The sequence below is a fragment of the Bubalus kerabau genome, chromosome 10, assembly GCF_029407905.1.
Source record: "Bubalus kerabau isolate K-KA32 ecotype Philippines breed swamp buffalo chromosome 10, PCC_UOA_SB_1v2, whole genome shotgun sequence".
Taxonomy (NCBI): domain Eukaryota; kingdom Metazoa; phylum Chordata; class Mammalia; order Artiodactyla; family Bovidae; genus Bubalus; species Bubalus kerabau.
Window position 1 is genome coordinate 78,551,815 of NC_073633.1, and position 12,159 is coordinate 78,563,973.

Consider the following 12,159-nt stretch of genomic DNA (forward strand, 5'->3'; position numbering starts at 1 on the left):
CCAGGGCCTCAGTAGTTGCAGCACCTAGACTCAGTAAGTTGCGGCGTATGGGCTGGGCAGTTGTGGCACACAGCCTTAGTTGTCCTGCGGCATGTGGGATCTTCCCAGACCAGGGATCAAACCCATGTCTCCGCATTGGCAGGCCAACTCTTATCCACTGTACCACCAGGGAAGTCCTAAACAGGTGTTTTGTCTCTAGCTTTTCCTCATGGATTGCGCATCAGTTCTACCTCCTAAAGAACCGTCCTTATGAGGGGCTTTAGGGAATGCACACTGCTTATACTGACAGTCACTTTCAGGTCACAGGATATTTTTATCCCCTGTGGCCTGGGTAAGTAGCAGCCCGGGACTGACAGCAGCCCAGACGGACCTGGCCCAGCCTGCAGCGGGTCAATGGAAGCAGGCAGGTGATGACAGAAATTCTATTATTAACCAGGCACCAGCTCCTTGGCCTCCTGTAACTCACATGGGCTGGGCTGTGCTAGGCTGGGCTAGGCTGCGTGGGACAAAGGGATTTCTGAGTTGCTTTTATTCCTCAATATTAATGACTTGCGTCTGTGGTTGGTTGAACCAGGGACAAAAGAAAGGAGCAAGGGACAGACAAAGGGCTGGGCCACTGGCTTTAGAACTGAGGTTCAACTAGTCTGTGGGATCTTGAATCTGCTGCTATGCACATCGGGGCAAGACTTCCCTTTGAGGAGCCAGAGGCTGTGCAGGTGTCCAGGCTCAGCGTCTAGGAAATTGGATTTTAGAAAAACTGGAATGCTGTCTATACAGGCTTACATACAGAAGCAGCCGTCTGCCCTCCCTGCCCACTGTGGGATTTGGAAGCTCTTCCGTGCCCCAGAAATGACTCATGGCAGCCTTAATCCACCCTGCCATGCGGTGAGGGCCTCCCTAAATGCATGGATCCCTGCAGACTCTTCCTCTGGTTGCTTCGCATTTGGGTTTGTTCAGCGTGACTTAGTGTTTGTGAAGTCACCAGCAAGACTTGGTCTTAAGCACCACAGATCATGGAGTAGTAGGCGGATGGTGATCTTCTTCCTCGTTGCTTCATCTCTGCCTTTAAAGGGCATTTGCTTAACGTGAACGGTTTCTAGCTTGATGGCATTCATTCCATAGGAGTAGAATTCAGCCAGAGTTGCTGGTTTTTGTAGCTCATGTTTTATTATTTGTGACAGGTTCCAACACTTCCTGGAGTCTTTTTCAAGCCAAGCCCTTGAAAAAGTATAGTCACCACATGTTCTAGCCCAGACACTGGGCCTGTAATTATGACCAAAGACTATAGTGAGGGATCCCGTGTATTCCTAGGTCTAGGGCCCTCTTCTCAGCTGTGGGTGACCTGGGGAAAGGGTGAAGGGGCACTGCCTAATTAGCCCTGGCTTTTTTGTACCAACACTTGATCATGAAAGCTGCATGTATTACAATGAGGCCCCCACTCAGCACCCTCAGTGCTTGGGGAGTGTCCCCCTTGGCAGTCACCGCACCCTGCCTCACACCTGACACTCCCGCTGTTCATTCACCTTGAGTCCTGCCCTGTCCATCCCCACTCCAATCTGACTTGTGCTTCCTCAGCCTTCAAGGCTGGTGAAATCAGTTCCTCCTAGTTTTCCCTAAAGCCCGCCCCAGCCTCCAGGCTGCTTCCGTGTCCCCAATCTGTGTCCCATGATGCCCCCACGCCCATGTACTGTGCTTAGCACACTGGGCTGTTGTGCTCCTGAGAGCAGGCCTGGGTTCTCCTTCATTTCATTCTACTCAGTCCCCACCCAGGGCCTGGCAGTGTGTGCCCAGTAAACATTTATTCCTCCTTGTTGAGACTCTTAAAGTGAGCCCAAAAGGTCTCTCTGAAAGACTCAGTAGGCTCTATACAGCCCATACCAGAACTCAGACCCTGTACACCCAGTGGAGCACTGGGACCCAAGTCAGAGGCTATTGAGTCTCTCTCTGGATGTGACTGCAACTAGCCTGATGGCCTGGTTACATCAGGCATCAGAATGGCTGTTAAGGGAGAAGGTGGTTAGTAGGGGCCTTAATAATGAACAACCGGGCATGTAAAGACCCTTCTTCTATTGGCTTCCTAATCCCACCTCCTACTGCCTGAATACCTGCTCTGAGACAGTCTCAAAATTGTCCTTTCCAATGTCCCATCTTTCATATGAAAATCAGAGAAAATGGAGGAAGCCATGAGTGACTTTGGTTTGTTTCTAATTATGAGTAATAGTCATCATAGAAATCTTCAGCAATACGGAAAAATATAAAGAGATAAATGGCATCCGAGATCTCACAATTGAAAGCAACTTGTCATATATAAGCATTCTTTTTTTCATCTTTTCTGTGCATGTCTGCATCTTTGGCTATAACTGAAATCATTCTGTACATTCATGTGTATGATTTTTTTTTTCTGATGTAAAATATCTTCACCATTAGTTGCCAGCAGCAGCAACCCCTACTGTTTATTGCACACTTTTTAGAAGCCCCACCTGAGGACATGTTTAATGAAAACTTATTGCTGAGGATGGCTTCTCACTCACCCCCAGCTAATGATGAGTAAATCTTCTTTGCTAAAAACTAGAGATTTTTGTCATTTATCTCCACCTCTGCAAAAGAAATGGTGGAGAAATTGCTGCCAAATGTTAACTGTCTCTGCAGCAGACATTTTTTAAAATAGAGTGAACAGAATTGTATGTAAACAGAAGGTCTCTTCACAACAAACACATTTTGCTAGCTGATAAACATGCTTTTATTTTTCTACCTTGTGACCTTATTGTAGGTCTTTGGTAAGATGGGCCATTACTTTTTGTTAAAGCGTCATTGTGTCTCAGCTGGCTTGTTTTCCCTTCCTGCTTGCTTAAAGAGTCATGTGTCGCCCAAGGGCTATGAGCTGTACCCTCAGTTCTAGGTGGTGCCAGACAGGAGGTTAGAATTAAACTCTGGGTGAAAAGCAACCCCTGCTTTCTCGGTTCTAAAGTTTATGACCTTTTCCTGTGCATCCCAGGTGTTCATGCCTCCCAGGACCCCCTGCATTATCTGAGAATCTGCCTCTAGGGCAGGTGGTGGGACTGAGACAGAAGCACGACCAAGGCAGGAAGGCAGTATTTCCTTCCCCAGATCTGGAATTTAGCCCAGAGTCTGGCTTTTCAGACTTGAAGTTATGAGGATTGTTTTGGGGGCAAGCTAGAAATGGATGCAATTTCCCTTGGAACACCCTCGTCTTATTGATGCCTGCTGTTGTCGACACTTGTGCTAACTTCGCTGATGTCCACAGCCTACAGAGTAGCCACTTACCTACTGACCCCGTTCCAGTAACAAGGCATTTTGAGCGATTGGAATTCATGTGGCTGCCAGACACAGCCATGAAAAGGTGGACAGGCCCGTTAACAAAAATGTATCAGATGTACCTTCTTGCTGAGGCCTGAATCCTCATCCAGGCCCCCGAGGCCCCTCCAAATGAACACAGCAGGCACATAACAACATCGATGTGGCTGTAGCTCTTAAATCTGTCTCGAGCACAGGCTCACCCTCTGCCCCACCCAATGCTAACCTGTTCCTTCCATACTAGCCTGCCCCATACAAGAAATAGGGGGCCGTATTGCTCATCCAAGCTCATCCTGCCCAACTTGGCCTCTCCCCTGGCCAGTCATTCCTACTCAGTTGAAGGCCTCTAGCTTAGTCAGATGACTTGGTATTTTTAGTTTTCTGTTGGCTTATATTGGCCAGCCTGGAGAGTTGTTCTACTGATGTTTGGGTTTTGGTTTTGTGTGTGTGAATCTTGCTATTCCATCTTTACTCCTGAAGTCTTGCTTCTCATTAGCAGAAAGAGGATTTTTTTTTTTTCCCTTCTAATTAAGGTCTGTCTTAAATTGGGAACAAGAGGTCATAAGTTGTAGTGTCTTCCAATGGGGAAGAGCCTGATTAAACCCATGATAGATCAGGAGGTGAACAGGAGCACACACAATCTCTGCCCTCTCTGTCTACCATTCAGCTGTGACTGTATGGCAGCCCCTGGCAGAGATGGCAGCACTTGAAACCACAAATAAAAATGCTTCTGGGTACATATACATATCCTTTGTGAACTGGTAAAATAGCAGGTTCCTTACAAAACAACCTCCTACCCCTCAAAGAGATGACCAATGGCCCTGATGGCACTCATTCTGAAGGTCTTGGCTCACACATCACTTGCTCAGAGTGACCTTCCCAGCCCCACAAACAGATGATATGATGTCATTGCTTCCCCCACTTTTCCTTCACAGAATTTACCAGAATTTGAAAATTTACCTGGTTATATGACTTCGTGTTTTTGTTTTAAAGTAATGTGTATCTCCCACAGCAGACGCTCTGTGGATAGAGACTGTGTTTTATGCCTCTCTTACTCTCTGTTGGGTTCCCAGCACCTAATCCAGTGCTTGGTTAACCTGGGACTCCATACATGCTAATGAGAGGGAGCAAGCAAGTCCTTTGATCTCAGAGGTTCCCAAAGCAAAGTGTTTTACCCTGTCCCTTTTGGAGACACCGCTTGTTAATGGGGACCTGTACACTTCTTCCATTAAGCAATGTTACTTTCCACAGCACTTTATTCATAACACTTGTACAGTACTTAGTACACCAACTGCATCAATGACTCTTAGGAGCCCATTTAACCTGCTGGGTTAGAGTTTTATTCCAGATGGAGACAGCATCTCACTTGACTTTAAGTTCCCTTTTCTGATTCAGGAACCTTCTGATGGGCTAAATGGAATTTCTAACATCCAGGCAACTCTGAGGCTCTCATTGGACTGTTGTCTGGCTGATTGGTCAGAAATGTTTTCCTTTTTCTCTGATTATTCTCTGCCCAGGTGTGGGGACCTATGGAATGTCTCTTACTTGCTGTGAATAACCCTGCATGTTCTGGACAAAAAAAGAATGCACTTTTTTTATTATGTTGCTCTCTTTCAGCTTATGAAACAATGATTTTGGTAGAGATAGTGACATCATTCTCACCTTACTAATGCTGAACATTCAAAAAAAATTAAATTCAAGATTACATGGTGTTTAAGATGCAGAATTAGAACCAAAAGATTCTGATACCTTCTCTACTTTTTACTTGATGCAGAAATTCAAGGTTATGTGGAATTCTTTAAAAGAGATCCAAGTGTTACTGTCACTACCCCCCCAATCCCCACCATCCCAAGGATCTAATCCATCAGACCCTCCTGCTTTGCCCTGAGCTGCTGTCAGGATGTTCCTCTGAGCACCTCCATTTAGCAACCTCTTCTCCCCAGACTGCAGTCCCAGATCATATGATGCTGACTGATCTCTAGGCTGATGGCTATACCACGTTGGATCCCTTTTTTGTGTTTGTACACAGGATCGTCTGTTTTTTGTGATGGAGTTTGTGAATGGGGGCGACTTGATGTTTCACATTCAGAAGTCACGGCGTTTTGATGAAGCACGGGCTCGTTTCTATGCTGCAGAGATCATTTCAGCGCTTATGTTCCTACATGACAAAGGAATCATCTATAGGTGAGTTTTGGTTGCTGGTAACCCCTCTCAAATGAACCTCTCATCCCTGGTTCATTTCCCTGATTCAGCTTATCCTTCCAGTTCTCATGATGAACAATTGAACTGTTTTTGAAATTCACAAAGTTTTGCATGTCCATTAGAATAAATGAATAACACAGTGATAAACACCACCTGCAGACTAAAGCTTGTGCCTGTGTGGGATTTGTAAAATAGGCTTGAGAGTCTCGAAAGGAGACTGTTCATGAATTTGTTCAGCTGGGGTTTTCAAGGGGCTGAACTTGCTGGTCTCTTCTGTTTTAACCTTGGGAGTGATTCATTCCTTTTTCAGAATCTGTGCCTAAACTGCAGAGCATGAATACCTCTTGCCCTAAATGGCTGAGATAAGAATCATGGTCAGATAGGCTTGCTGCTCACCAGTCCAGGAGCCAAGAGGTGACATGTTGATGAGGAGGGTCCTGCTTGATGATGTCTATCATGTGAAGTCGCCTCCTAAATCTTGTTTGATTTCATTTCATGACACACAGTCTTTATCATAATATATCATATGTTAAATGGGCTTGAAATCTGGTTAATGTTGTTAGATCTCAGAGCAGATAAAAGTAACCTTTACTCAGACACAAAGCTGAGTATGGTGGAAAATATAATAGTAAGTGTTAGGTAATTTTCATCCTCAAGTTTTCCTTTTTTCCCATCGTCAAAATCTTTCTACCCTTTACATCACATTGTAACTTAGTTGCCACACATGCTCCATTATTTTTCCCTTTTGAGAGGCAAGGTTTCTTTCCTTTGAGAAAAATTCTCTCTCAGGTGCATTGATGTAAAGAATTTCCCGATTGAAATTTGCCATTTATTAGCTTTGCTGTTCCTTTGTGAGCTGGTTACAGTATGAACATCATTATTAAAGTGTGAGAGAGCTTTAAAAACTAAATATTCCTAAGTACCCTGAGAGGAAAAAAATAGGCAAAGAGAAGTGAGATCAGTAAAGAATGCAGCAGGACTGGTCCATGGTGCCAGAAAGAAGTGGAAAAACGAGATGGAGCAGGCGCGGTGCAAAAAGTCTTCTAGTAAATTCACAGTACAGAGCCGTGGAAGCTCACAACTCCAGCTGTGAGGTAGCAGAGTGGGGAGCTAGGCAGGATAGCCAGCAGTGGGGTCATCCCTTGAAGGTAACCAGGAATCTCCGCTCACTCCTAAGTCATGAGGCAGCCACAGGTTACTCTGTGGAAGCTCTGTGCTTCCTTGACCCGGCCATGCTGTTGTCCTGGTGGCTGCAGCAGGGCATGTCTCCTGTCTTAGCCTTGAGCCCAGCGCATGATTGTTGGTGGTTGCTGACATGGTCTCTGATGCTGGAGGGGGTTCTAGGTCCTTCCTGGTGGTGGTATGGGACTCAGGGCCGTATGTTCCATGTTTGTTCTCTTCTCCATGGCTGAGCTACCCATCTCTGGTCTGTTGACCCCAAGGAGAGCCTTCCCCACATTTAATTTTTAAGAATGATGACTTTCCTGTTTGACAAGGGCTTGTGTTGTTAATTTAAAAACAAACAAAAAAAATGGCAACAAAAGCTAAATGGAGTACTTGTTATAGGCCCAGTACTTGACCAGCATTTTTTTCTTAATCCTCCTAACAATAAATTATATAACACTAGTATTATCCATGCTACTTAGATGAATTACTGATCTTCAAAAGACTTAATAACCAGACTATTAACTGGTAGTGGAGCCAGAATTCAAATGATGTTTTTAACCACTGAGCTACACTGTCTCCTCAGGAGAGATTTAAAGGCTTAGAGTACAACTGTAAAGTAAAATTTCAAGTAAACCCCTTGAAGAGTGGACTTCTTACTCCCCCTTTGGTGATACAGTGACTTTGATTTGTGAAAATGAGGCAGAATGGGTATCTTAGTCCATTCAGGCTGCTGTAACAAAATAGCACAGATTAGGTGGCTTATAAACAATGGACATTTATTTTTCACAGTGGAGTCTGGAAATCCAAGATCACAGCACCAGCATGGTCATGTTTGATGGAGACCCTCTTTCTGGTTCCTAGCTGGTGCCTTCTTGCTGTGACCTCATATGGTAAAGGAGGCCAGGGATCTCTCTGGAGCTGCTTTTATAAGGCACTAACCCTGTTCATCAGGGCCCCATCCTCATGACCTGAGCACCCCTGAAAGGTCCTACCTACTAATACTATTAACTTTGAGAATTAAGATTTCAACATATAATGTGGGGAAGGGAAGATACAAATATTCAGACCAGTAAGGGGGGAAAACACTTGAATACTTAAATATTCTGGCTTTTCATAGGACTGCATAACCTTCATGTAAGGCACGTGCTTTATCTGCCTCTCCATCTCCTTGTTTCATTTGTTTGAAATGTGGAGGATGGACAGTGTAACCTGATGTGGTTTCTGGTGAAGCAGTATCAGCCCACATCTTGAGAAATTTTATTTCAGTTCTTGGTCTTGCAGTTCAAATCTGAGAATTTAATGTACTCTTTGACTTGAATTCCACGTGTAGTCTCTAACTGATGTGCTTGACTTCGAAGGGAGCACATTTAATTAGGATAGATTCCAATGCTATTTTTATCCTGTGGATTTATTTCATTGGATTATTTAATTCCATTGAGGGTATTGGCCTGAGAGCAGAGTCTTAAGGATAAGCCTTTGGATGCCAAGCCCCAGGAATCCACACACAGCAAAGGGCACATTTGGATTCCAGGGGTATGAATTTGATCCAGAGAGCACAGGAGGAGAGTTGGACAGCCTCATGTATCATACATGTCCTGGGATGGCCTTTATCAGAGCTAAAAAGATCTTCCTGAATGACACCTCTGATCTATTCAAATAGGAGTGTTGTCGTTTGGCTCTTTTGTCTTATTTTTCCAGGGGAGGTGTTTCTTTTCCAGTGAATTACAAAGATGGTACCATTTGCAAGTCATCATCAAATGGGACTTTAGAAGGTACTGCCTTAGGCTCCCTCTGACATGACTTTCTTCTGTCTCTCTGCCAACTGTGCCTTGTGTGAGAGGAGACAGGCCAGTTACATTCAGGTGCTTTTCTGCTTACGTTCAGACCCTGATTTCTCAGATGTGTTCATGTGTTCACTTGCATTTCATGGAGGAACAGAAGTCTGGCTCTTGGGCATTACAGCAAGGAAAGAGTCTGCCACTTTGCCTTTGGTTGGAAGGTCTGGAGCTTTGGCGTGGCCGCAGACCAAGTCTAGAGGGCTTTGAATTAAGCAGTCAATGAGTCACTTTGCTAAGGGAAAAAAAGACCATTCATTCCTTTGTTCGGGGCTTGTTGGCTGATTAGAAGCCCAGATAGTACTCATGAATAATTTACATGGGCACTGACTTCTTTCCAGAGTCAAGCTCTACAGAATTGGGGAAACAAAGGGCCCTGCATCCCATTTACCTGCCTGTCAGCATTACGGGCACCATTTTCTATCCTGTTTTGAAAGCTGTATTAAAGTTTACTCACAGGAACTTACTTACAGGAACTGAGCCATCATTGACATTTCAGCTCCCAAAGCCAGCCAGCACCCATTGGATTTTCTGTTTCTGAGAAAACATGGAATGTATCTAAAATAGGTTGAGAGAGGAAGAATTTATAGAAGAGCTCAGTTTAAGTTTTGATTCATCCTTCTGAGGTTACACTTGAACACACTGCATTTCAACGCACAGTTTTCATCTTACACATCTAGCTGCTTTGTGCCCTGTGCAGTTCTCAGCATGTGGGGTGCGTGGTAATCAGTGTTTGCTCCTCAAGCTCCAAGTGCTTCCTGGGGTCACTTGCTCTCCTGTTGCCCAGATGTCGGACTGGTCACAGAGGTGACTGCCAGACTTGACATATTGTCTCGTACTCATATACATATGCAACACATTTGCTTTAAAAGAAAATCACTTTAGAGTTCTCCTCAAATTAGAGAACAATCACTACCTAATTTGACTTTTTAAATAAATTCAGAATTTGAGAGGATTAGCAACCTCCCTGCCAGATGAGATTTTTAAGCTTCTGAACACAGCTGTAGCATCTGCATGAATACACCAGTCTCTAATATCATCTGACTCTTGTTTCTCAAAGATACTGTAAGGGACCATCAGATTCCTTGCTGACTTCACGTTCCTGTGTGATCTAAAGTTAGCTGAGCATTGCTTTGCTCGGAGAGCCCATGCTAGAAGCCACCTCTGTAAGCATTGCTATCTGCTTCCAGATCAGCTTGATGTTGGGTCGGTGGTAGTAGCATGTGCTTGAGTCATTGTTCTCTGTTATCTAGCTCTTTCCCCTCTTGAACTGGGGCAACACCTGTCTGATTCCCATCTCCTGGGGCCTTTCTAACTCCAAAGTATTAGCAGAACTTACAGAGTCCCCAAACGTCTTTTATTTGAGCCTAGAATTCTGGACTCTTACCTGTATTGGAATTCAGTTCTGTGTTTATATTTATTCTACTCATTCTAGTGATAAAGGTGGTCTTTTTAGATAAAGATGAAAGTCCAAGTTAGGAGTTCTGTTTTCCCTTTGCCATACAACACCTCATTCCTTCTGCCCCAAGAAGTAGGTTTACTCTTTCTTGATATGCTTCCTACAAAAACAGTTACAATTGTCATTTTTGTCTTCATATAGCAGTCCTTGTTTCTTTAGGATGCACAAGTTGTGAGATTCTCAATACCTTAGTAACTTTCACTTCGGATTTGGCCGTGAGCCCTTACCTAGCATTGTTCCTGGAACTCCAAACTTTTTAATCATATTCTTGCCTTCTCTCTTCTTAGCTTGTTCTGCCAGTTGGTGGCCTCATTCCATGCCTGCTCTTCCATCACCAGAAAGTGACTTCAATCCCTAACTCCCAAGATCTTTTTTCAAAGGTATGATGGAGAGCTCTGAGAATTACCAGTTTATTAGAACAGCCTGACGTTTCCTCCTCCAGTGAAACTCATCAGCCCCCTTTTGTCTTCCCTTGCACAGCCTCTGGGGATATTTGACAAGTATTTATTGAGCATCAACTCTCTGCCAAGGATATGGATACAGTGATGAGCAAAAACAAAAGTGCTGTCTTGTAGGCAGTATGGTTGAGTGAGGGAGAAAGACATCAATTACATGATCATATTAATACAAAATCACAACTGTGACCAGTGCTATGAAGAAGAGGAATGCATTGCACTGAATGAGAACGTCTCATAGTGTGTTTCAATCTGGGTCAAGGAAAGGTGGAAGATTTTCCTAAGGAAGTGACTCAGGAGCTGAGGTAACCAGTAAAGAGGGAAGGAAAGAGCATTCAAGACAGAAGGAATAGCAAATGCAGGTGCTCAGTATCAGGAGGGAGCATGGCAAGTTCAAAACCTTTTAGAGAAAGAAGCCCAGTATGGCTGGGATCTAGGAGGCATAACTTCCCTTAGTTGACATTTCATTCACTTAGTGTGCCCTCTGTCCTCTGATGACTTTAAGATTTTATTAGGCACTCCTTGTAAATAATTTATTTAAAAGTTGGGTAAGGCTGGTCATGTTGTCAGTCCCTGGAGGAGCCATCCGCTCACAGTGAGTTCCTTGTGTCCAGATCTGTGTGTTTATAGTCAACAATGAAATTACAAAATGTCAGACCTCCAAGATTACTTAGGGCCAAGTTCCCTGTTATGGATGAAAGAACGCAAGCCTGAAATATCCAAACAGCAAATTGCTTCTCAGGATGGATGTTTTCTTAGGAGGGCTCACTTGTAACTTGTTTTTCATCTTCAGAAAAAAAAAATATCACCATTAGGAAATTTTCATTCAGTCTTCATGGAATGCTGAGCTTAAGGGCTAAACAGGAACATTCAGAAGCATGTGGTGTTCACTCCATCTCACTGAGGAAAGTGCAGTGGAACTCAGGACATAATTAGAGTTCCCACTGGTGTTAGGCGGTAAAGATACAATGTGAGTAGATGTGGTGTCTGCCCTAAGGTTCTTTCTGTGGGGTGGGAGAGATGGCCCATAAATAAGAGCAGGTGGGTTCCACAAGTGAAGCATGCCCAGGGCATTATGGGAGCACAGAGAACAGCCACTTAGCCTAAGATGCAGATTTAGGCAGACTTCCTATAGAGATGATTCCTGAGCTGAGTGTGTGAAGTTAAAAGCTGAATAAAGTTAAGTAGGTGTTTAGATAGGGGACAACTCTAGAATTTAATGCTGAGAAGTATGAAAGTCCATGGAGGGTGGGGTAGAAAACTACTAGAAATTTAGTAGTACTAAAGCCTAAAGATTGAAGTATGGTGGGAGATAAGGCTAGAAGAGTTGGTAGAAACGAAGTTATATAAGGCTTAATATTCTGGAGAAATTTGAATTCAGTATCACTTGAGGTTTGGCACCATTGCCTGTCATAGGAAATGTAAAATTACATTGGCTTAAATTAAATAGAAATGAATTTCTCTTTCCTGTAAGAAGTCTGGAGGCAAGAGATCTGGCTCTGCCATGAAAACTCCATGGAGTCCTCTGGGACCCAGATTTCTATCTTTAATATTCTGTTATAGTCAAAGTCACCTCATGGTCTTAACATGGTTGCTGTAGCTCCAGAAGTCATCTCTGTATTCCAATACAAGGCAGTACTGGAATAAGAAGAGCGAAGGACATTCCTTCCAGTTGAGTCTGCTCTCTTTAAAGATCCTCCCTGAACTTGCAGACAGTACTTACCAT

General features: G+C 43.9%; 1 protein-coding gene across 2 annotated transcripts in view; it reads left to right on the forward strand.

The window, feature by feature from the left end:
• Positions 1-12,159, forward strand: part of PRKCH (protein kinase C eta) — a 230,842-nt gene that overhangs the window by 158,724 nt on the left and 59,959 nt on the right. For both annotated transcript variants that reach the window (XM_055538260.1, XM_055538261.1), the window contains exon 10: positions 5,345-5,499. In XM_055538260.1, coding sequence (XP_055394235.1) covers positions 5,345-5,499 — 155 coding nt within the window. The remainder of the gene's footprint in view (positions 1-5,344; positions 5,500-12,159) is intronic.